Source organism: Adiantum capillus-veneris, chromosome 13 (assembly GCF_014529385.1).
Source record: "Adiantum capillus-veneris isolate H3 chromosome 13, ASM1452938v2, whole genome shotgun sequence".
NCBI lineage: Eukaryota > Viridiplantae > Streptophyta > Polypodiopsida > Polypodiales > Pteridaceae > Adiantum > Adiantum capillus-veneris.
This window is the reverse complement of record NC_140943.1, coordinates 150,334,270-150,361,224: the sequence shown is the minus strand read 5'-3', so window position 1 is coordinate 150,361,224 and position 26,955 is coordinate 150,334,270. Positions and strand designations below refer to the sequence as shown.

Genomic DNA, 26,955 nt, shown 5'->3' with positions numbered 1-26,955 from the left:
ACCATGGCTGTCCAACGATAAAGTCTCCTGAAATAACCAAAACTAACCACATGTTTAGCCAACAAAAAGCTGCCACATACTCTTCCATAAAGCATCATAAGCTGCCACACGCTTTGTTATACATAACCATGGTTGTCCAACCATAAAGTCTCCTGTAATAACCAAAACTAACCACATGATTAACCAACAAAAACCTGCCATAAAGCATCATAAGCCTCCACACACTGGGAGTCATACATAACCATCATTGTCCAACCATAAAGTTTCTTGGAATAACCAAAACTAACCATGACAAGCAATCTCACAAACAATGAAGCATCAACCTCCAAGAGATATGAATCAATCCTCCATAAAGACTCCATTCATCCTGCATAAGAACAATGGATAGTAAGATTGGTTCAATCAATGCACGTTGTTAGCTGATCAAGTACGTGAATAACCAAGAACACATTTAAGACACTACCTTTTGGACTCGCTGAAGAGATGGCGACTTGTCTTTGCTCCATTTCTCCACAACTTAATGGCATCCTCAAATGCATAAGCTCTCAATGGTGGCCCTTCAATGGATACGCGCATTAGAGCGTCTAAGTTGTGAGTGCTCAAATGGCTACGCAATCGAGTCTTGATAAGATTCTAGACACTGAAACCACGTTCGCAAGCAGCTCTACTTGCACATTGTAGCATGGCAAGCTCTGCTAGTTTCAAGAGGGTTGGATATTTCTCTCTAGTGGTAGGATTTCTACCAATAGAGAGCCATACATCTTTTAAACCCCTGCCCTTCCACTCATAAGGTGCTTGCTCTCTAAAAACATCATACTCTCTTTTTGCATTTACTTTACTAACTAGAGGGTCTATAATCTCCCCATGCAAGACCTTTGGCTCACCATAAAATGACAAAAGGTTATCAATCATATCATATCCAAAGTTCCGATATGCAATGCCAGTTGGAAAACAACATGGAGATAAAGCTTTGAAAGAACTCAATAAACCCATATCGGGAAAGCGTTGTCGCAAATTAGCAACAATGAATTGTGAAAATTGCTTTTGAAAAGAAATAGCAGCATCCATATCCTTACCACATTTTGCTCTTTCAAGCTCAACAGATCTATACATGTTTCCCCAAATAGAGACGCGGAGAGCCGCAAGCTGTCCATTACGCGGTCCATAATCTAGAATCATAGGATAATCCAAGCCATCAAGCACAAAAGCATTAATATCAATGACAGGAACTTCTATAAATTGTGAAGTAATTAGCCGCATCTCTGCTTCAATCAAACCAACTACAGCGGTTATATCAACAAAAGTGCTCTGGAATATCTTTGACAACATCGCTAACCGCTGCAAGATGTCATCCATAAAGTGCAAGCTATATACAAACTGAAAACCTTTTACCTTGTCAAAGAGAGAAGAGTTATGCTCCTTCAAAAAGACGAGTAGCGCTTCAAGAGACTCGCATACCTTGTGCACACACATAGATCTACTTAACCAACGCACTTTATGAATGCGGCTCATTTGCAACACTCCACATCCAAATTCAGCTTCAAGATCTGCCAATTTAGCACTTCTAATCGAGATCTTACTAAAAGTGGATGCAATCTCATTCATAATTTGATCAATATATTGTGCATAAGCATTGCCTTTCACTGCATCAACCAAGCATAGACTGGCTCGATGTGCAATACAATGAATAGAAGTCATGTAAGGGTTTTCTCGTTTTAAAATGAGTAACCACCCCATTGTGCCTTCCTATCATTGCAGATGCACCATCGGTCCCAATACATATCATTTTTTATCTATCAAGTTGCAACTCAGCCAAAAGGAAACTTGCACGCTCATGCAAATGCTCAGATGTACCTTCTGCAACCTCCAAGAGTCCCAAAAAAATTGTAACAGGATCTGAATCCTCGATGAAGGACGCATAGACGATCATATGCTGGCATGTGGCTATATCTGTTGATTCATCCATCATTATGCTATAAAAGTTTGAAGCATTTAGACGCAACAATATTTTTGTCAGCAAGTCCTCACTAATATAACGCACAAAAGAGCTGCATGCTTTATCATTTTGATACAAATCTCTCACCAAGTTTGGACAATCACAAAACTCAAGTAAATCCAGAGTAGAAGTAAACTTACTAAAAGTCAAAGCCTCCTTGGCAACATGGTAGGCAGCAGCAAACAGTCGTTTACTACTTACCATCGCAACATCTTGACGCTTTTCAACCCCATCTTCAATGGTTATCTTATTTTTTCCAAACATATAGTGTGCATCTCGATGTGCTTTAGTACCTGCATGCTCAGTTAGGGCACTATGCTGGACATTAGTAGATCCGTTCTTACCAAACTCACTGCGCGAGTTATTGACGTGCTTGCAATATTTACAAAACATCCTAGCACTAACAGGATCAAATTCAGCCCATTCAAATGCACCCCTACTTCCATCCCAAGAAGGGTTCCATGCAAGCCTACGAAGTTCCTTTTTTACCTCAGAATCTTTATCATCAAACTTGGAAGCATTAGAGCCATCATTATTACTACCTGTTATGTTGTCCTCCACTTGAAGCTCCACCACTTGTTCAATAGAGGAGCCGGCTTTTGCACGACGCCTCTTCTTTGATTTCTTGACAGGTGGTTGCTCCCTTGTGAAGCCTGGCATCGCAAACAACGTTCTTTGAGATATCCTAACATAAAAGAGAAATCACTTTAATAAGATATCATACCCCTCTCTCTCTCTCTCTCTCTCTCTCACACACACACACACACACACTCACTCACACACACACACACACGTGCACGCGCGCGCGCAAAGTATGTGTGCACATACATAAAATATCCCCTCTAACTATGCATGAACATTGTATAATTGAGCCTTCAAAAGAAGTATCTTAACTCAAAGCTATGCCACTTCAAAATTCAAGAATGCCTGTTGGAAGAGAGGGGATTTGAAAAATTCCTCTAAAATTTGAGACACATAAGTTCAAAAACATTTACAGCCACTCCATGGCTAAGTTTTTCTTTTTCAAAATCTTAAAAAGGAACTGTGTGTCGTTAGAAACATGACTTCTCCCAAACATTATTGTACATTTAGATTCATAGAAGTAGAAATACATACAAACATATTGGGTAAAGAAGAGCATGATCCCGATTCTTAAACATATTAAGCGGCACACAACTTCCATTTTAAAATTTTGTTAAAATCCATAAATCAACCACAAGAAGGGATGATAACAAAGATTGCATATTGGTTAATCTCAATCACATACCTTAAAAAATAAAATCTTTGTGAGTTATGAGTGAGGAGACACCCTCACCTTAGTCCTTTCGTGCGAATACGGACTGTCGAGAGCTGATGGTGCGCAAGCTGGAGTTGATTGTTGCCTGAGGCCTCTTTGTTGTGAGTGCACCAAAATCTGCAGATTGGGCTGGCTCTCCAATCATGCAGATACAACGGAAGCTTAGGGATTCTCCTACATGCTCTTCCTCCTCTTCTACTTCGAACTTTCGAAACCTCCTTGCATCAAAGTGGTGGGTGATTTGTATTGCGCTCAGTGCTCACACGAAAGTGTGTGTGGCAGTGTGCGACGCGTGAGTTGTGAGTGTGTGTGCGTGCCTGTGTGGAATTTGGATGAATGTGATGCGCGAAAATGGGCATGCATTTGCATGCGAGTAGCGTGCAGTTAATACTCAGGAGTCAGAGACTAGAGCTGGAAGTATTAGGTGCACGATCATACTGTGTGTTTAATTCTAGAATCTGCTCCGCCAAGCCCCATGGACCATTTTTGAAGTTTGATAATTTGATTCCAATTTCTTGCTGCCTCGTGCCACTTAAAAGTTGGGCCTTGGCCCTTTGCCTATTTCAATTTCCAAACACTTATAAAGTTATACGTATCTCCAAAGTCCACAGAGTCAAAAACCACTTATATATATCTCCTTATAATCTAATATTCCTTTTTTTAAAAAAAGCCTATCCCTAGTGTAAACCTTTATCTCAAAGCCCACTTTTTTTCAAACTGGTATTTTAAAGATTTCCCCTATTTGTTAACCGGTTTGCTCTAAAGGAAGGGTCCTACGAGACCCGGTTTTTGTGAATTCTAGCCGGTAATTTTACACACAACCCCGGTTTTTTTCAGACACAGCCTCAAACCTATTCCAGCTTGAATTGGTGGGGTTGTCAAATCTCGCCATCCATGCATCACACACACCAGTTTTTTCCTTTTATACGCGTTAATGGACGTTGGTTTGGTGCCAGCTTGCCTGGCTGATGTGATGCCAGCTAATTAGCATCCACTGCCCGCCAAAGTTTCGTGCCTCGAGTGCAAGCATCCTTTGTCTCTCGCCTTACTGTTGATCTGAAGAGATATCCTAGTTGCACTCTAGTTGGCACCCATTTAACATAAAGAGACTTTAGAACTGGAAATGGCTTTCACTATTGATTGTTGTTAATGCTACGTGCACATCTATCCGACATAGTGCAACTCTTGCTATTCTTGGTTGCGGTTAATACACAAAGCGTGAATGCGAAGATGCATGCAAGACCCTTCACTTCTCAATGATAGCAACACCAACATGGTAGGTCAAATTTCTATTTGCCCCTCATTCATGGCGCGCGCAGTCTTGCCAATTTGCAAAACGCAATCTGAACTCTAATATTTCAATCACGAATCTTTCTACTACAGACTAAAGATCGTGCACCATACACACCCCTCACACGTAATTTTCAAGCCCGCCATCTGCCACTAATAGTGTTTCAAGGTCGTAGCTACCACTATTGTCGTGCTCTTCCACATGATCGCAACATAGCATCACATACATCCTTCCCTCCTGGTTGATGTGCTCATTGCCGCCTTGACCATCACCATGTACACAACACCTATCCTTGGTCCCTTGCCTGTAGACCTACTTTGTTGTGCTCCCTTGCCCCACTCACAAGTAGCATGCGGTGCACTGCCGGAATCCATGGCCAATCACCTGACTTTAAATTCCAAGTCCTGAACCCTCACACTACCTTGCTCATCCTGCTTGCATTTGACTACTGACTACGCTAAGACCCACTATCAGCCCCTTTTGGTCGATGCTCTGAATGGTCCCTCTCCCCATCTTGTGCTAAACTTAATGTCGCACACAGACCACTAGCATTTAAAAAAAAAAGTCGATATAAGATGTAGGGGGCGCTTCCCATGGGATCACCCTCCTCCCCTTCAAAAACTGCATGTCCTTGCGAGATTGATCTGAGAAAATTGAAAGCCACTAAGCGAAGAATGAACAATCACTTTGATTCTTTTTGCGAAGGTAAATAATAAGGGCCATGCAATTGCTTTTGACAACAAATGTCACACCTAATGCCTAGATCAAATGCAAGAGTATTTAAACATTTGTTTCATGGTGAGTGCTCTTGCTTGATATCTATGACAATTTCTATAGGAGGTCTACCAATCCATTTGCTTGGTTGCATGGATGATCATTTGTGTGCATTATGCAACTTTGTCTCTCTTTTCTTGCCTCCGGTGTCAAAATTGCTACATAAGAGCATGAGAGCATGTGCATTAGAGAATTTCCATTGTGATGATTGTTTGCATGGAATGCATAAACAATGTGGGCTTTGTTGGTCATGAAATCATTAGTGTACATTTTAATGACAAATGCTTTGATGCACTAATTATTGAGCTATATCATAGAGATATCGACCAATGGCACAAGAATAGGGTTTTGATTATCTCATAAGAGTTGAAAATTCACTCAACACATGCTTTCTCTCCCATTTTCTATGAATTCCATATGTGCTATACATGAGCATGCTGTTGACATAGGTTGCATATGGTTTGATTGTGATGGCTTCTAGGCACAAATGACCTTACTTACGCTAATAATTTGACTTGTGCTAATTTTGTGTAGCATTTGCATTTCACTCAACAAAAAATTCTTTTTGACATGCATGCAAGCATCAATTGAAGAGATACATTGATGATGTAGGGATGATTGGTGAAAAGTGTGTATCAAAACTTGAGCTTGGTATTGCTTATTGCATCTTGGTGCTTGATTTGAATGACAAATCCTTGCATAGCACAATCCATTGAGCTTGTTCAAAGGGCCATTAAAAATTTTTTTTGGTTTATGATTGAGAAAGAACTTGATTTGCATGTACAAATGCAACACTAACAATTGTGCTTTATTTTGAAGGGATGTGGGTAGGCGTGTGCTTTCAATTGATCCAAGGAGGGTTCAACATTGCAATGTAATGCAATATATTGCTATTAAGAGCCTTTTGATTTCATTTGACCCAAGTTGTATAAATTCTAGCTCTAATTTTCTTCTAAATGCAAATTTTTCCATTTGAGCTAGTGTAGACAACTTTTTTGAGAGCTTTGAAGTACAAAATTTGGCTATTGAGAGCCACTCACTTTCATTCCAACAAGTTGTAGTCATCTCTAGCTCATAGATTGCTCTAAAATTGTAAAACTTCATTTGAGCAAGTGTTTAACCAACTTGTTTGGAGCTTTTAAAAATGTAAAATTTGGCTTTCAAGGCCACTTCAAATTCATTCAAAAATTGCATTTTTTCTAGCTCATGGCTTGTTTTAAATCTTCACTTTCATTTGAGCTAGCAATGTATCAACTTTGAATCATGCATAAAAGATTGTAAAAAGTGTAAACTTGCTTATGTAGAAGCACTGTCTCTCTCATTTTTGATACGTATGCATAGATTTGCTACTAAAGAGCATCATGTGCATAACCAAAGACACTTTTTTCCCTTTGGTATATTTGGGTATTTGAGACCCTAGCTTTAGGTTTTCAATAATGTTTTTTGTGTGGCTTTCAATAAGTGGCTTTTGTATCTTGTGTTTACACTTAGCTTCAAGAAGCTTGGATTGTAATAAAAGGGATCAAGAGACTTCTCTACCAAGTGGATGCTTGCTCAAGGATGCTCAAAAGAGCATGAATAGGTGAAATCCTTCCATGTTATTCCTCTTTTGTTTCTCTCTATTCTCTCTGCTTGGATTAAGTGAATCTGCTTCTAAGCTATGGTTCTTTTATTTTCAAAAACTAGGCATACTAAAGTTTCAACACTTTGGCTTTGTGAATATTAAGCTCATTAGAAATTTGATTTTATGTGTGCTAATCATAGGTAATTGGCCTTGACCTTAGGTTAATGTAGGATCATTGCTCATTAGTCCTACACTCTTAGTGATAGTCTTAATACTCCATTCATTTTTAACATGACCTAGGGCTATGAACAAACTTTAGTCCCTTAGTTCAATTGCCATAAACATCTCATGTTGGAAGAAATAAAAAAGTACTAAATAATGAAACAATGAAGAAAAAGAGTGTCAACAAAAAGTAGTAAAAATTCTACTAGACAAAAGAAAATTTCTATGTTGTGTTGTGTCTATGCGAGGCCTAGTGCCTTATTGGCACTTGACAGCGAGGGGAACCACCTTGGCTTGCTTGGTCAAGGCCCTAAACCAATGCCCTGGGCTGATAGGGGTTAGCGGTTGCCTTGGTAGACTAGTAGATTCTTGGAACACAGTCTTGGGGGTTCAAGAAGTCGAGAGTCGTATCTAGAATTGCCTTGGGGTGGTAGCCTTGTATTGTGATTTACTTTTTTGTATGAATGACAGAAAAAAATCTTCCATGAGCTTCAAAAAGCTGTGACAATATACTAATAGATTAGGAATTTTTTAATAGCCCGTAGACTTGATATATTTGGATGCTTTATTAAGATTGATCATATAGTTTTTAGGCTAGTAGGTTTATGAACTTGCATCAGCCTAGGGTCTTACTTGATTGCTTGTGTTTCATGCATAAAATTGAAATTTCAAGTGGTTTAATCTTCATGATAGTTTAAGTGTTTTTTTTGCTTTATGTTGTTTAGTTTTTGACTATGATTGACCCATCTTTTAGAAGCAAAAATTCACTTTGCATGATTGTTCATTGTACTTCATGTTTTATTTATCCTTGTTGGCCTTTGATGCTCATTACTTGTTTTATGTTTTGCAGCTCAACATTTCTTCCATGGACGTGCTTTCTACCATGTCTTTGTGCTCTGCTTTAGCAAAACACGAGTACGGGCGCCAAATTAGGAAGGGGGGAATGTTAGCAGCGGCTTACACATGCGACACCGATTATGCACCAAGTTGGAGTTTTTCTATGGATGTGTACAATATTTCCTATCCACATTGTATAAGGTCTTGGGCTCATTGGGAGTTCCAAATTGTATATGCCAAGAGGGCTCAAACTTAATCCCATAGTAGAAAGGATTGTGGTCCAATTGTATGTGCCAAGAGGGCTCAAACTTAATCCCATAGTAGAAAGGATTGTGGTGCAAGCCTTTATAAGAAAGCCTTTATGCAAAGAGGCTTCATTCTTGAGTATCCATTTTTGAGAGATCTCTCTTGAGTGTTCACTTTATGGATGGCCTAACCTTGAGCTCAATACCCATGCTTAGAAGACTAGTGCTAATCCATTGTAATTAGAGAAATATTTCTGAATCTAATCTCTACTTTCTTCATTAGTCTTTAATTCTTCTATATTCCATTATGTCATGAAGTAGTTTCACCTTCTCATTATTCTAGATTTGAGTGTGTGTGATGACTTCTTCCTTATTGACCACTCCTATCCTTCTATGAGCACTCGATTTGAGATATTTAACATCTCTAATTAGGTTGATTATTAATCTTGTGATTAGTGTATGTGCCCTATTGTTTGCTCGTGTGTGGATGGGTTTAATGAAACTCTAGCACCATTCACCTTGTGTGTAGATTTTGGAAGTACCTTGATTGGCATGTGATGATTGGAGAGGCCAACACCAATGCAATTAGTGTGTGCTTGTCATGAGTGTGCTTTGAGATTCTATTCTATGGCAAGTCAGATTTGGGCTTAATGTGTGTAGGTGATGCTTGATTGATGATGTGATTAGAGTTAGTGATTCATGGCTAATCTCTATTGCATTGTAAGAACATTCTCTTGAATCCTCTCATTCAATACATCCAATGATGCTCATGCTTCCATGCCCTAGCCGGGTTGTGGATCCTAGGATTGACAATTTTGTTGGTCTTGGGTTGATTAGGTTATGCTACGATTTCCCCCAACATCTGCAATAGATGTAGAGTCAAGGAGTCTTGCCTAATCAAATAACTCATGGTTATGCCTCAAGGGAATTATGCAAGATGTTAACGCACCAAAAAACTCAAGCTCGAGGAGTGCATTTCTTTGGAATATTTTGATTCTCATATATGCCTAATATTTTATAAAAGCAATAAAGAGGATCGCAAGTTGGTGCAAAACAATGCAAGGTAGTAGGAAAAAAGTCCACCATGAGTGCATGGTCTTGCTGAGTAGTGAAAATGTGGCTAGCATATTGTGGTATGTGGGTGTGCGTTGAAGATTGTCAAGTCGAAATGCATCGCGCAGGACAAAGGGAGGACAAACAAGTGCATGGGATGAGTAGGTGTTTCTTATGAGTGTTTTTGAGGACATGGGTTGAAAGAGATAGAGAAGGAGAGAGCTTGAGCTCTTGCAAGCACACACCCACACTACTAAGAGATCACATAATGGAGATTGAGGTACGAAGCTGCTGGTTCTTCTTCTTTACTACTTAAAAGAATGATAGGTTTCTAAAACATGTGTGGAAAATACAACATAATAAGAACTATGTATAACGGTCAATGTGAACCGCTAGTGAGTGAAATGGCAATATAAGGGGTCAATACTTGTGGTAGGTAGACCATGCCCATGAAGTTTAGTTGTAGTACTACTCACAATGGTCCTTGTGTTTGCTACCTTGTGCGAGTGATAATGTAGTGAGAAGTCATCCAAGTGGTGTTGAGGTTGATATCTTAACACTCCCCAAACAAGCTCAACGTCATCTCTTGTACACACATAGCTTGAAATCACCTCATTTTCTTTGCCCCCAGGGTTTCTGTGAAGGTGCTAATAACGTGCTCATCTGTACTCATGTACCTAGTGTCAATGCCGCCAGCCAAGACCCCATCTTTGATGAAGTGATAGTGTACCTCAATGTGCTTCATTATCGCATGGAAAATTGGGTTCTATGCAAATTGTATGGTGCTAAGATTGTCGTAGTGAATAACAAGCGGCCTCTAAATATATACATCCAACTCTTGAAGTAGCATCTCAGCCATACTATTTCAAAAGCTACCATTGCAACACCTCTATACTCAGCTTGTATGCTCAGAAAAACAATCGTAAGTTGCTTCTTGATGTTCCATGTGATAGCAGCACTCACAAGTGAAAACATGAACCCGCTAGGTAAATTGCCGATTAGATATGCTAGCCCAATTTGCATCCGTGTAACCATGCAGCTATACCTCCATGACCTGAAGGATTCTATATAGTGAAAAAATAATTATATCCCTATCTTACATGTAAGGTTTTGCGTAGTTGCTTCAAAACACATTACAACTAAAATTAGTCTTTGAAAATATACCTTGATAGGATTCTTCTTATTCTTCTTAAGACCATAAGTGAGGAAAAAAATGAAGAAGCACTTTGTAGAAGATCCTTGATGGTAGCATGTGAGTAGGGACATGAAAATTACAAATATTGTGCACCTAATATATTTATCAAACTATCTATTTATATCAAATGAGATATTGGTCATAGAGAGTATACATTTCTCTTTTCAATATATCTCTATCTTTTCTTCTCCCCCTCTCCCTCTCCCCCCTTCAATTGAACTTGTATCCACCCCCCCTCCTCATAAGTTTAGAAGGGAAATCATTGGGGGACTATCCCTAACTTATATGTTTATCTAGCCTTTTTTATAACCCCTCCCCCCCCCCCCCCGGTCCCCATCTTTACAAGGTACCAAAAGTTTTCCATGGTGGGACACTAGGTCTTCATACAAGCCCCATAACAGAGTGAATAATCCAAGGTAGCACTTTCATAGTGCAATGTGTGCCTCATCGCATCCAAGTGTAGCTTCATGAGAAGCTAAAAAAATTGACTTTGACTTTCATACCCAACCATGTAACTTTTAATCTGGTTGTGAGATTGTCAAGTAGATTAAGCAACCCATTGTCTTCCTATATGTGGTAGCATTCTCAAGCACATTACCCACATTATCTCACACCTTTAAAATTTGGTTCAAGGGAATATGAATAGGCCAATCAGCCATACCATAATTTAACATAATATCCAATGCATATTGCTTATGTGATAGCCATGTGTCCTCTATTGTGTGTATAGTCTCAATGCCTAAGACGTAGCGTATCTCACCCAAATCCTTCATGTCAAACTCATGCCTCAAGATGCTCTCTAAATGCTCAACTTCAACCTCATGATTTCTACCAAAAATCAGATCATCCACAATAATGCATATATGACCACATTACCTCCCTCATTCTCCCATACATACAAGGAGTGATATGCATCAATAATATAAAAACCAATAGTGAGAATAGGTTGCAATCCTCTCGTGCCAATTTCTTGGTGCTTGTTTCAATCCATAAAGTGCTTTTCTAAGCTTGCATACATATCGGAGATGTCTCACATCCTCATGTCTCTTTGGTTGCTCCATATACACCTTCTTGCAAGTCATTGTGCAAGAATGTATTCTTCTCATCCATTTTAACACCCAATCTTTTGCTATGACCACTGCAAAAATGGTACATACAATAGCTATCTTAGATACAACGTTCAAAGTCCCCTCATAATCAATGCCATATGTATATGCATAACATTTGGCTACTAATCTAGCATTGTGCTTACTCATTGTGCCATTTGCATCGTGTTTTACCTTCAAGACCTACTTACTTCCAATCATTTTCTTACTTTTTGGCAATGCCACTAATTCCCATGTCTCATTAGCATCAAGGTCAACCATATTTTCATCCATAGCTTGATCCACTTGGGATCTCCAATAATATCCTCATATAACAAGTAGATCGTATCATCCTTAGTTTCAATGTAACCAAGATTGACCAAAGTTTTCATGTCTCAAAACCATTCGCCATGGCTGGTCATGTGATTTGATGATGCTTTCCACATACCATACATTATCACCAAATCTTGATACATTTGCAAACATCATGTTGACCATATGCTGCATAACAAACAATCTCTTTGGATCATCCATACCTCTAATAGTACCTACAAAGGTTGTTTTGTTGCCTTGTCTGTTGAGAATCGCACTCGAAGTAGCCTTTCTTAACTACTTTCGACATCCCCTAGCATTATTCTGCACATGAGTGATGTGAAAATTTCCACGATCTCTTTGACTGCCTCGAACGTTTCCCTTACCACATGTATTTTGCCTTTGATTCTCAAACATACACTAGTTTCCTTGATCCTATTTTCCACAACCATGGCCAATTCCTTGGTCTGCATCACGTCCTCTATCTCTACTTTTGTTGTTGTAGTAGAAGACCTCATCAAAATTACCTACATTTTGTAAATATGAATCTTCAATTATGTTCTTCTCTTCCACTTGTGAATGATGATGCAAGATTTGGAAAACTCAAAATGTTTTCTCAAGTCTGAATAGAGGTCTTGAATTGCCTGTACGTTGGACCTAAACCACACAAGTATGCTTCCATCTTGTCATCATCATCAATCGTAACACCATTGGATCCGAGGAATTCACATATGTTATTTATCTTCAACACCTATTTATGGACATGTGGATCTTCCTCACAGTGTTGAGGTCTATTTTCAATTGCAGCTTTTTGCTTTATAGTTGGTCACAATTAGTAAGATCAAATTCCTCCATGTCTCCTTAGAATAAGTGGCATCTTGTACAATCATGTTTTTTTTTCTTAAAATGGCCAAACTATTGATAGTATGGAAACCGTTGATCAACACAATCAAACACCAACTCAAGGGGAAGATTTTGGAGGCAACTTTAATCTTTGTTGTCACACCCTTCTAGCAATGCTCCCAATGCAAGAAACTTTTGATTTCTTTTCGCTTCATGCATCAGCATCCAACAACATATATGATATAAGATGGTAGACACAATGCATAAGCTAACACAATGTGGATGAAATTGCTACTAAAGTCATACTCAAAGTGCAGCTAAAACAGCATGAAGGGGCCCATTAGTTGTGTGATGAGGCAATTCCATAGGAGATTCTTCTGATTGCAGGGTACTCTCTGGTTATTGTTCTTGTTTTCAATGTTACAACGGTCCTTTTCACTGAGAGTCAGTTGAGCATTCATGCCTTAAAGAGGTAATCTCTTGTCTCAAAGGCAAGAGGCCTTTTTGGAGGGTGGTTGAACCACCCCCCAAATTGGAGGCTCTTTTTGCTTGGCTCTTGCAATGAGCCTACATGCACGCCTTTTCAATTGGGGGGGTGCCTTCAAAGGCTGTTTTGGAGGGCTTTAGGAAGGGCCTCTTAGGTTTCAGTAAATGTTGCTTGGATGCATTCACGACACTATGTAGTCTGGAATCCGACAACTACACAATCCTTAAAAGTTATGAGAGCCTCGTTTGATAACTTGCACGAAGTGACCGCTATGAGAGCGTGCAAATGGAAACACACGTTCAAATTTAAAATGGGGACCAATTTGTGTGTCGCTCTGCGTATTACCTTTGATTCTAGCATCGTCAGTTATGCAAAAAGTTGGCCATTCTTCCTTCGTCTCCAACTCCCAGCATTCATTGTTAGGGCCTTGCATCAAGCTTGGATGCTTCCACTAGCTTGCTCGCACTCTCTAACAGAGCCCTACATGGACAATTGGCCGTATGCACAAGAGATAGAAGACGGCCACCAGGTAGGAGAGGATGGAAGCTGCTAGATCATGTTGTGAGTATAGGTAGCTTAGAGAATAGGTAGCCAATTGGTCGCATGCACAAGAGATAGAAGACAGCCACCAGGTAGGAGGCGAAGGAAGTTGGCTAGATCATGATGTGAGTATAGGTAGCTTAGAGAATGCAAATTAGAGCATTGGCTCTGGATATTTAAACCCTCCATTCTTTGGTTTTTGTTGTAGGTTTTGCAACAACCCCTCCTGCTTTGTTTATCAGCAAAAACGTGGGTCACTAAGAGCCAAAATTTGACTTTCTTTCAAAAAAGTCACTTTTACTTATTTTTGACTTAAAACTCCCCCCCAACATATATACATACCAAAAAATCATTTTTTGACCTTTTTTTAAACCTATAAGCACTGGAAGTCCACCTTTTCAAACCCCCCCCCCCCCCCCCTCCAAAAAAAAAAAGAACCTTTGTTCTTACCTCCTCCTCCCTTCTTTGTCCCTCTCCTCTCCCTCCCTGCCCCCTTATCTTCCTCCCTCTCCCTCCCCCCTCTTGCTTTTCATCCTTTGCTTCCTCACGCAACAAGTGCCATGGTGCTCACGGACATCACAAATCATGTGCCTTCACCACCATGTACTCCATACACCAAAAGCGTACACATTCACTTGTCCACAATATTTTCTTGAAGGCCGCACATGAGGGTGAGCAGAGATCATCCCAAGAACGTCGTACCATCGGTGAGACGAATGTTCACATTTGGGTGGATGGCCATTTGTACCCTTACGATCCTATAAGCCTTTTGACGGTTCTTCAATATCTTGGGAGGGGAGAAGCAGGCTTGCTAGGCTACTGCAAGCAGTTGTGTATGGGTGAAGGTGCTTCTTTACATTCGTGGATGCATAAATGTCAAGCTCTTCAGCTCAAAATAGTGGCATCACAAGAAAGTATTGCCTCTTCGGAGAGGGAGGTTAAAACTCTCCAACAACAAATGCAAGAAAAGAATGTCCACATTATGAAGCTTGCCAACACCATCACATATTTGAAAGAAACACCCCTTGGTGCAAGGGAACAATATACTTCTTACTTTTGGTTGTGTTCTTCTTATCATAGATTTTGAAATCTAAGGTCTTGCCTCTACTTGTTTTTCAGTGCTTGGCATAAAGGTTTCTTTTGTGCTGAAACTCGATGAGTGAAAGGTCAAAGTTTAGAGAGGTTAAGTGTCACCACTTTTCCTCTAAAACAACCTTCTTTGTTACATCTTGCAAGTAGGTGCTTGAGATCCATGCTTATTAGAGGTGGGTAATCTCATCATAATGTATATTTTAGGATTGCTTATTCTCACTTGGATGGAAATACTTCCAAATTTGTACAACATATACTTAACAAGTGTCTTTATTATACACCTTGCAAGTATTGAATTCATACATGTTTTTGTTTGAAGAACATGTCACTAATGCGTCATGGTACAAAGTGACCTCTTACTATGCTAGTTGAGGGGTGGTGTTTGCAACAATGGCTCAAGGAACTGGCATGACATGAATATTTTATGGTGGCACAAAGCTCTCCTCAAGCAATCACTACGCCAAGAATCATTATGCTAACATGGACAGATCCCTAGTAGGACAATACAAGAGCTTTCCATCAGCAACACATTCTTTCCTAACATGAGGGCACCCCCACCAAAGATATTTTTATGTGATAGGTCACTGCGTGAGCATACCATGTCATGGAATGGATGCAAGAACTATGACCACACTACCCCGTGGAAGTTGTTCATGAATGTATGTTTATCAAAGTCAATGAAAAGAAAGTTGGACTTTTTTGTTTGTTGATGTGTAAGAGCACTCTAGGTCTACCATATTTTGAGATTGTTTGATAAGTTAAATAAGATTTGTAGTCATTTAAAATGTAAATTTGTTTTTGTTTGGTAAGATTGTACATGAGAAGACATGATCAAGTGAAAGAGATCTTTAAGGAATAAACGTCGGTGAGATTCCTACCATCATGCACTTGTCACCCCATATCTCTCCTTGTTGAACCCTTTGATTTCTATCGTTGTGGGAAGTCCAAGGGCAGCCTATTTTCAAATTTTTAGCAATAACTTTTGTTTGAAGGAAATTTTGGTTGTTTTAAAAGTTTGTACACGGTCTAGGAGTTCATTCTGATTGTTTTCCTTTAGTTTCAAATTTTGACCGAAGGCACTCCTTGGAAGTCACTTTTGAAGATATTAGGGTGAGATTTTGGGAAATTTTTGTATGTTGAAAATACAACCCTTAACACAATGAAAAACATTGGTTCTTTGAGTATTTTCAGATTCCATGGTTTTGATGCTCGTTGGAGCCTGTACATAAAGGAAAATGTAAGAAATATTTGTTTTACATCAAATTTTTTTAGAAATTGCCAACTTGCACATTGATTTTTGGAGAATCCGAGCAAGATATGACTTTTTTGCATCACACAATGGTCAAAGAGCGTGACAAAATGAATAAATTCATGTGAGACAAGCCCGGACAAAATCAGGGCCGATTGGGAGCTACAAGCTGTTGAAAACAGTCTAAAAGTCCAACACTTATTTTTTTATTTAATTTTAACTTAGAACTTGAATCATGGCCAAACAACTAAACTCTGCTTGTATTTGTCATTTTAAGGCCCTAGGACATGGTCTTTTTTTAATGCATGGCCATGAAATAGAGGTGTAGTGTTTGATGTACTCAGAAGAAAACCTCCCTTCCCCCCTTCCCCCCTTTTTGCTATGTGTTCAAAGGCTCCAATGTATTCACTATGTAAAATTTTTCTATACCACGTGTGTTCACCAATATGGATTATAACTACACCTTATAGGCCTTATCTACACATGTTTCTATAACTTTACAAGAATATAAAATCCCTTCTATTGAACACATGTGAGATGTATACATGTTACATATACTTTAGTGAATTCCCCGGGTCAGTGCACTAAACATTCATCACTAGAAATCGACCAAACAAAAGGCCAGTTTTTACTTCCTTGTGTTCACCCCCTATTCTTGGGAATGTTTTTGAAAAGCCATTTCTTTGGTATTTGAAACCACATGTGTTCCCTATTGTTATAGTATCCAACCAAAGGCTTCTTGATTAGCAGTTTACATAGGCTCGAGTGGTACATATCTTCTATGTTAACAATGCATGCATCTATAATTTATGTTTACACTTTATCTACCCAAATGAGCTGCATAGTAAAAATCAAATCCACAATTTAACAGTTAAGTTCACAAGGTGATAGCTATTGATATCATCTTTAGCAATATCAAAGAAATATGGATATTTAAGAAGATTTGATACCAAAAACTTGTTAACACTACTCAAAAAGGTGGAAATTCAAAGGCTTTACAATATATGTATGTTAAAACACGAATCAATAATAAGTTAATTGTTCACCTGTCATCACCACTATACATCGACACCTCCATCTCAAGTTATCCTTTCTCTAAGTCAAGCTTGACATAGGCATAGTATGGAAACAATAACATGTTGGAAAGCAAGAAATTAACTTTCTCAACTTGCCAAAGGTGCTAATGAAGCAGGATATATTCAACACCCCCAAATGAGGACATCTTGATAAAGGTTATGATTCACTTAAATAAGAATAACCATTAATGATTAAACTAAAATCAAAATATTTCTTGAATTTCTTCATGGTGGAGTGATTAAAACTTGAGACCTGAAACATCTTATAGGCAAATTAAAATATCCATAAAGGTCAACTATGTTTCTAAAATCTGTATGAAACTCCAGTAATCTGAATTAAATACTCTCACTCAATGCAACACTATTTAACAAAAAAACATATTTATATTGCACCAAAATAAGTATAAATACAAAAGCATTTATAGAGGAATCCAATCTCATGAAAATAATTACAAACGAAAACAATGTTGTTGTCGTCAGGCTTCTCTTACAAGTATTTGTCTTCCTCATCTAGAGATTCATATACACTTGAGTATTTGTGTGTCTATGACTGTAATGGAAATGGCCTATTAACTTGAGAATAGCGGAAATTAGAGAGAATATTTGTGTGAATTTACTTTGTGAGCATAGAGGGTGAACATAATCGATGGTAGCAACATAAACATAGCCTTTAATTAACTTGGCATGAACAATACTTTGCAAGAGAGAGAGTTTAAAGAACATGACAACATTTGAGGACCGGATTTATGTGGAGCCGGTCCCCCCTCCAATAGGCATTAGTATTATAGTTTCTCCCATCAAGAGAGACTTGTTACAATACAATCTTTGTGTTCCTTGTGACCTAAGTGATGCAATGAATATGGAAAGCTTCATGCATCACAACAATAACAAAAACTTTGTGGAAAGCATTAACTATCCCAAGCCTCAGTCCCAAGACCTCAAACACCTTCGAAGGTGGACATAGCTAGCAGGGAATGAGGGTAGAGAAGAGGAAGAAGAAAAATTTCATAGAAGAAAGAATTAGTTCCTCACTTATCATCACTCTTCTTGCTAGCATACATGATAGCATAGTAATGAAGAGGGAGAAGATGTCAAGCTTAAGCATTGAAGCATGGTACTTGGTTGGATTTGTAGTCCATAGCCAAGAGTGTTGGTGTAGGCTCCCAACCTCTCTACTTGCTTGGAGAACGAGAGGGAGCTCTTGCACTTTGCACTTCACACAATATGAGAGAGAGAGAGAGAGAGAGAGAGAGAGAGAGAGAGAGAGAGAGAGAGAGTACCCCCCAAGCATTCCCCTAGCTTCCTTGGTTGACCCCTCTTGTAGCTCATGCTTAAAGCTCATTGGACCCCTCTAGGCCTAGCCAATCACAAGCAGGAGGCATTACAAGCAACAAGGGTGGTCTTGGGACAAGTGTACTTCTTTTCCCTTCGAGCGAGAGGACTTGATAAGTGCAAAAACAATTAATTAAATATTCTAAATGATCATTGGACCCCTTGGGTGGCCAACCAATAGGCTTTAGGCACACAATGAGGGCAACATGAGGAGGAACTTGACAAGTGTTCCTTTTGCTTTCTTTGTACCAAGCTTGCCTTGTGTGAGTGTGTGTGTGTGTGTTCTCTCTCATCCCCCCTCTTGTAGGGCTCACCCCCTCCTTGTAGGGATTGATGATTGACTTTTTGACACCTCATGCCCCTCAAGCTTTGGCCTGGTTCCCACCACAAGCTTGGCCCTTAAGCCCCTCAAGCTTTGGCCTGGTTCCCACCACAAGCTTGGCCCTTAAGCCCCTCAATCTTAGGCCGGGTTCCCACCTCAAGTACAACCCTAGCATCTCAAGCATGACAAGCACCTCAAGAATCTCAGTCATCAAGCACCTCAAGAACCTCAAGCATCTCAGTCATCAAGCACGACAAGCACCTCAAGCACCTTAAGCTTGGGCCGGGTTCCCACCTCAAGCACAACCCTAGCTTAACTAAGGTCAAAGGACTTTTAACACTAGCTATTGTAGGTCTTCAATGAAACTAACCCTAAGGTCTTTATGCTCCATTGGTTAGTCTTGCTCTTTCACAGAGGCCCCGTGTTGAGATAGATCTATAAGCACATTTCTATATTCTAACCCTTGTTCCCATTTATTCTTGCACATTAAATGATCAATTTAATATGAGAAAATCATTTGGATTGGTTAGATATTAGTTTTTATGGCATTACCTCTCTCTTGAAATCATAGTCGTCCTCGACTATGAGGTAGAAGAATTAAAGCCTTAGCAATTAGTAAATTGTTCTTAGCGGGTAGAGGATCCCTTTTTACCCTACGACATCATTCCAAGATGGATGACTAATCCATTTGGTGTTTGGGAGACATAGCTGCGCCAAGCATATCTGCTCTTTAGTCCATTTCATTCTCCCAAAGTAGAGTGACAAACATAGTTCTAAGTATGCATACTAATCAAATTTGTGCACAATGAAAAGAAGAACTAGTCTTATAAGACAAAACATTGGTCATTTAAAAGAAATTTGTACATTTGCTTACTCTAATGTAGCATTGTAAGGATTGACAAGGTTCATACTATCCTTAATCTGTATTCCTTGCATCCATCTAGCATCTTCAAACGGATAATTTTTGAACTTAATAAGATACTGTCGGATAATCTTACCATGTCGTAGTACCTCGTCTTCATGCCGAAGAATAGCTTCAGGTTGTAGCATCTCTTCTTGGCCTTCAACTTCGGGAGGGTCTTCAATAATTGGTTCACTTGGTGGCTCTCCTTTGTAGGGCTTGAGTAGGCTCACATGAAAATCATTGTGTATGAGCCAATGGTTGGGCACCTTGAGTTGGTAAGCCATCTCATTGATAGGTTTCTAGATTAGGAAAGGACCATATTATCTTTTTGTTAGCTTAGCATAATACTTTTGATGGCCCATAGGATTTTTGCCCGTCATTTGCCTTAATCGAGCCTTAAGAAACTTAAGTAAGACCCAATCATTTTCTTTGAATGTTATAGCCTCCTTAATCTTTGAAAAGATTCTTGTAGGTCACGGCTATACTCATCAGCAACGAAGATCTTCCCATGTACGTTGAGTAGCAAGGGACTTTTAGGTTTTCCCTCAATGATCTCAAAAGGTGCTTTTTTTGTAGAAGTATGTACAGTATTATTGTAGGCATACTCTACAAGACATAAGTACTTTTTCCATTGTGAGCGTTGATCTACTTCTGTAACATAAGTCTTTAGTAGATTGAGTATCGTAAGATTGGCTATCTCACTTTGGCCATCCGTTTGTGGGTGATAGGCCGAAGAGAAATTCAATCTTGTTCCTAGATTTTCAAAAGAGACCTTTCCAAAAATTACTGGTCATCCTAGGAACTCTATTTGACACGATGGATGTTGATAATCCATGGTGTTTGAAAATTTGTGATATGAAGAGAGTTGCTATTTGGTGTGCCTTAATAGTCTTTTTTACAGGAGTAAAGTGTGCTTGCTTGCTAAACCTGTCGACTATTGCCCATATTCCTGTATTCCCATGGATAGACTTGGGTAATCCAAAGATGAAATCCATGGATATACTCTCCCATGGTGAATTTGGGATAGGCAATGGCTGGAGTATTTTAGGTTGCTTCCCTCTATCATACTTGGTCTTTTGGCATACTACACATTTTGAAACATACTCTTGTATGTCCACTTCCATGGTAGGCCAATAGAAATACGTCTCTACTCCTCAGAGAGTAGATTGAATGCCTCTATGTCCCGCATAGGGAGGAGCATGGGATTCATACATAACTTTCTCACGAAGGGAATGGGTAACACATAGCCTATTGCCATGGAGAAGATAACCATCTTGCAAGGTGAATGATTTCTCTTTCTTCCCCAAAGGAAGGGCTGTCATTATGTCTCTTAAGTCAGGGATAAACGTAAAGATGGAGACGATGTTAAGCTCTGAATGTAAGCTGCAAGGGTAGTTTTCTTACCATTCTATCTTCATGTTGGAGGTGAACCCTTGCAATTCCCACTCACTATTCACACCTCTTGTTTTTTTACCATGAAATAGGTATGGGGACCTTTTAAGGAGGGAAAACTTGAAAATTAATTTTTTTTTGAAAATTTAATATTCTAAGTGTAATTTCAAATCCGGACCAAAAAGTGGGGGAAAAAGGTCAAAGTGGTCCCCCTCGCCCCATCCCTTTCCCTTAGCCACCTCCTTTAATTTCTCACTAGGTAAGAGGCCACTAAGAGGTGTAAGGCTACCTTGCCCCACTACTTTTTTGAGGATATACAATGTGTCGACCACCCTCTTCCTATTGGCTAGCCTCTAATTAACCTTAGTCCCTAGAGGGTTCATACTTTTCCTAATGACGACAATGCATTGTAGCAGCAGCTCTCTCAAGAAGAAAGGAAAGTGTCCAACATCTTCTCTTCAAATAATAGGCTAGATTTTTGAGATCTCATACGCACATTGGTGGCGGATTTGGAGTTGGCAAGGAAGAGCATACATGCGGTAGTGTCTGAGAAGATGATGCTGAGAGAAGGGGCAACTGGAATGCTTGGATGCTCACACTTGATAGACAAAGAAGGCAAGTGGAAGAACTTGCAAGAGAATATAGTGAAGGTGAAGCATGCAAGATTGTATACAAGCGTTGCATGCCAATCATTGCCAGTAGGATCTTGTAACCCAAAACTCGTGTGTGTGTGTGTGTGTGTGTGTGTGTGTGAGAGTGAGAGAGAGAGAGAGAGAGAGAGAGAGAGAGAGAGAGAGAAAGCAGAATAAGAAGAAGAAGAAGAATACGAAGAGAAGTTTTAACATTGTATGAACAATCCCTGAAGACCTCAAAAATCTCTCCAAAGAGCCTTGAACAAAACACATGTTGAAGAGAGAGCTACAATGTGAAGGCAAAGGGGCTTGCAAGACGTCATCATATGAAAACATGTCATCCATTATAAAGACTCTCTTAACATGTCATCCACTATAATATCTTGTACATTTTCCGTTTCGATCAGTACCTAAGTGGAACATGTTTTTTGTGGTCAATGTCTATAATCATGTAGTGAAGGAATGCTTTGATAAATTTATATTTGGCTTTAAAATGATCCACCACCAACCACCTCACTGAGTAGCAAAGGCACGTTTGGAACATCGCCAGCTTGATCTGGGGCACCCTTTCTCTAGGTTTGTGGCCTCCTTGAACAAAGGGGGGGTGCACTCACAACAACATTCTTGAAGTGATGGGGGCCACCTTTGTTATCCCTCTATCCACGAAGTGGAAAAAAAAAAGTGGAACAAACCGGTGTACCATGTAACACCAGTGGTATCAATAGAGGAGAACTTAGGCTCCAATATCAAGAGGCTGGGAGCCGCCATCGGATGGGGCAGGACGGTGCACCTGAGTAAACTCGGACATTTGTGAACTAGGACCGTCGGGAAAAATAGGGGCCGCAATCAAAAAACATCTAAAAATAAACATAAATACATTTGGGATGCATATGGAGAAAGTTAACCCTACTCTTAATGAAAGCAATGAAGGAATGAAATAGCAATCATGTTTTCACCACACATACATTCAATGCTCCAATATAAACGCACATGCTGCTCAACCCACACTACTTTAACAAAGGAGAATGATGCTAATCAACTAAGCAAGCAAGCAAACAGACACATTTTACCAGTTTAAGATTGTGCCAGTTTTAGGTGGGTGGTTGAGTAGGGATATTGGACTAGGTGGGGACTCACCCCGTTGATCATGTGCCATCATTTACCCCTCGGTTGCCTTTCCCCAAGTTGCTTAGCCACAAGCTCGACAATTGATTTCTTGCAGACATTTAGCCTCATAATAGTCACCCGCCTCCACATGCTTGGCCACCTTCACTCACCCCACCATTGACACCTAGATGACCAATCCACTTAGGACACCTAAACGACCACCCCACCTAATCCTACCAAACCCCCCTAATCCTTTTCGCTCATTTTTTATTAAATCACCCCCTTGTTGCCTAACAACTTGCCCTAACTACTCACTCACCCCGTGCTACCTGCTGACTCGTTCCTGCACCCCATCGTGCAACCACTTGTTACTACCTTCGCTTGCACGTACTTTTGTGTAGAATCATCTTGCCCCACAAAAATCAGCTTTACCCACAGTCGCCTACAGATCATTGCCATAACTGTCACACCTATTCTCTCACACTAACTTCCCACCTTGCTCAGTTGGTCACACCAACAAGCTAAACCCACCCAATTGTGCCCCATCACTTGTGGTTGCTTGCCTACGACCACCTACCCTTGTCATTCTGCACTCTTATTCAACACGTCCAGACTCCACTAATGGCTCCTCCCCAGTCTTAATTGCCCAACCATGCATCTTGATTGCCAAACCACTAGCTTGCTCTTTATTTGGATCAACCAACCACCTGGTCTACTCACCCAACCCCGCTTGCCGAGGCCGCCCCTACTAATCACGTCTAATCCTAGCTCTTGGTGCTCCATGTTTGCGCCATAGTTGTGCTAGTTAGCCCTACTGCTCTCTTGCTCCCTTGAGTAGCCCCACACCTTGCACGTTGTCACTCATTTGGCCCAACCTACACCCCAAAACACACTTGCTATCAAGGACCATTTCCTTCAAACCTTGCCCACACCATGGATGATGCTTAGGTGGTAGCAAAGGACCGTGTGGGTTCTAAACCCCTTGGTGGCGTTATTGGCATCGCCCTTTGTGTACGCCCCTTTTTCGAACGATTTTCATGATGTCAACCTCGGGACTCTTGGTTTGACCTGACTTGATATCCCCTAAATCATTGCATTGATTTTTCTCATTCAAATTCTAGTCCATCACTTTCACTCACTTTAGATTGGCATCCAACATGAACAACACACATTTCCCTCAAATGCTAAATTTTCTCTAATTTACAATGGAGTGTCCAACACCAATGAATTGCTTTCAACATCCACCCCAATTACATAAAAATAAAAAATCAATGTCCTATCATACTACTTGTTCCACGCTCAAACCAAGCTCAATTTCATACCCTGCCAATAGAAGGCTCACACCATCTACAATGTTTTTTGTTGCATGGTAACATGCACATCTACCCCTTTCATTGCCTTGTTCTTGATCATTTTAGGGATAGGGCAAAGAGGTTCAATTAGCATATCAATAGAAGCAAAGATTTCATTGTTACTTCACCTCTCCACTCATTTGATTCATTTCTTAGTTTTTTGCACCAACATCTTCGCCACACTTTACCTTAGATAAAGGCAAGAGGACAAACACTTCTCCTCCTCCCCAAAATCCTCTCATAAGGAGCATAGCTAGAGTGAAGGTGGTAGACTCTACCAATGTCCTTAGACACCTCACTTTTTTAGACTCACAACATCCTACCTTGCTACGTCTCTGATGCCCCTACCATCTCCATTAGCCTCACATTATCAATACCTCTTGCACTTGTTATCATCTCCCTCGATAAGTCGCCCTTTGGTCATCACCCACTATGCCATCTCCCTCACGTTCATCACAACCTTTTAAGTTCCTTGCATCACCTTCACTACCTTGGTCCTGCCCACATCACCCCTCACCACCCATATATACCGCTTTTGTGTGATAACCCACACTTTTGTTCGATTTTGCACATGATCCACCACCTACATCCACTTCACCTCTTCATGGCACACTTCCATTTTGTCCACCTCAATGTCTACACAAGATGCACATTGGTGGATGGGTGGCTACACTATAGGTCCAACTACTTGGATGAGTGGCCCAAGTGATTGTGCATGAAAATATGGATCCCTAGAGTATCTCTACGCCACTAGTGGTCTCATTGCAGAAGCATTGTAGCTCTTACAATTGAGAGTATTATATTCTCTCTTCCATCTTTTGGGGTGAAATCAGGGAGCCGGTTGTATCACATAGAGTGATCAATCCAGAGTCAATGAGAACATGATAGTTCTTGATGCATATCTCTGTACTAGTGCCAAGGGTGAAGGTAGAAGGATACCAATTTATAGTGGAGGGTCAGGGCATTAGAGGCATAGAGTTATGTCAAAGATTCTCCACATCATTCCTAACCACTATTTACCTCCTAATTTTTGGGGAGAAGCCATAATGACAGCGGTGTATATCATAAATAGATCACCTAATATGCCATTAAATTTCAAGATTCCACAGGAGATGTGGGCTAGCAAGAAGCCAAGTTATGATAGATTACATGTATTTGGACGTGAGGCATTCTCACATATACCTAAAGATCTATGCAAGAAGCTAAATCCCAAATCACATAAGTGCATCTTTGTTAATTATGGTGCAGATGGAGAGGTGGGATATTGTCTCTGGCACCTAGAATTTAGAAAGGTTATTTGAAGCTCACAGGTTATATTCAATGAGTCTAAGATGCATAGACAACTTGTCAAAGAGGTGGAATATAGGAACATTAGATTCAAGCATGTAGCCACCCATGAAATGAAACAGACATCTTAGTCTATTGCTGACGTCCTTGCCACTAGTAGTGCTCCAGAGAGAGCCTACAATCAAACAGTGAGAAGATCTACGAGAGTCTTAAAAATTCTCTATGAAACTTCTCAAATAATTCAAGCGAAATGGTCTCTAAACAAGACATAAAAGTGTCTCAGGACTTAAAAGTGTGCCATTACAAATCTAGTGTTAAATACATTCAATCTAAAAAGATAAACGTTACACTCACAAAAGGGCGTGTTGGTGAGAGTGTCTATTGGACAACTGTGTACCCCTAATTTTTTTCCGTCTCAATCTCATGTGTGGTGAGGGATTAAACAGCCCCCCCCCCCCCCCCCCCCTCAAACAACGAGTGCTAATTGAGTATTTAGCATAGGCATCTCACACCACGCTAGCATGTGAATCAACCCCACTCTAAACTCATGCTCAAGCATCACAATCCCCATTTATTTATGAGTCTCTAGCTAATCATTGCATTGCAAAAAATGATATTCAATTTAGTCAACCTAACTTGATACAAGTAAAAGAAGTATCCTATGATGTACATGTGAGTGCGCAAACGTGGTGCGAATGCGGAGAGAGAGAGAGAGAGAGAGAGAGAGAGAGAGAGAGAGAGAGAGAGAGAGAGAGAGAGAGTACACAGGATGTGGGTGGAGAAACTCAACACTATGTGTGTGAGAGAGCCCCTTGCTATTCTATCTAGTAAAGAATAAGGTGTGTACAAGTAATGGGCAATTGGACGTCTCTGACGTGTCAGACAGAGGTAAGAGGCAGGCCGTCTTTGCCCCAAAAAAACACCCACTTAAAGGCGATGTGCTAATAAGTGAGACCTACTAGCTAAACTACCAGTATGTACAAAAAACTAAGTGAGAGATTCTCTCAACCTATGCCCAATGGCTCACTCTGTCGATCTACACGCAATCGTATCGGCTCTGGTGGTAGGCGAGTGTGCGTACCCACGCTAGAGCTTGCATGTAAATCCCTCATACTACTCTATATGGTCTGCAAAACTCCACTATGCATCATGTTAGTGTCAGCCATCGCACAAATGACAACCCTTGTTGCAAATGCTCCCACTGCAGCAGCTGCTAGATCGGGCCTTGACACTAACAAGTTGAACATGAGACATATGAACGCTAACAAAGTCTACGCAAACCTGGTTGTACTTGCCTCCCTTGTGCTATCTGCAATCACTGCATCATCAAGACTACCCATCGCATATAGATATGTCAACACCGACACTGGGGAAGCTACGTCCCTCTCACCCATGGGCAAAACTGTGCATCCTGGCACCAACTCATTAGCCTCTAGCATGAGCATATCAAAGAATTCCATATTTGTCAT

The 26,955-nt window shown here is 40.1% G+C and overlaps 1 protein-coding gene across 1 annotated transcript; it reads right to left on the bottom strand.

The window, feature by feature from the left end:
• Positions 1-339: 339 nt before the first annotated feature.
• Positions 340-26,955, bottom strand: LOC147445076 (uncharacterized). The gene is made up of 7 exons (XM_086528168.1): positions 26,768-26,955; positions 2,406-2,681; positions 2,198-2,252; positions 1,076-1,169; positions 885-1,007; positions 464-557; positions 340-367 (listed from the first exon to the last, which is right to left on the bottom strand). The coding sequence occupies exons 1-7, from the start codon at positions 26,953-26,955 to the stop codon at positions 340-342; spliced, it is 858 nt and encodes a 285-aa protein (XP_086384294.1).

Excerpts from the sequence above, each read along its gene's own strand:
- LOC147445076 (XM_086528168.1), bottom strand. The coding sequence starts at position 26,955 with ATGACAAATATGGAATTCTTTGATATGCTCATGCTAGAGGCTAATGAG. Across the intron at positions 1,008-1,075 it reads CTTGAAAGAGCAAAATGTGG|AACGCTTTCCCGATATGGGT; the intron begins TAAGGATATGGA and ends CTAATTTGCGAC. Across the intron at positions 368-463 it reads CTCTTCAGCGAGTCCAAAAG|GATGAATGGAGTCTTTATGG; the intron begins GTAGTGTCTTAA and ends GTTCTTATGCAG.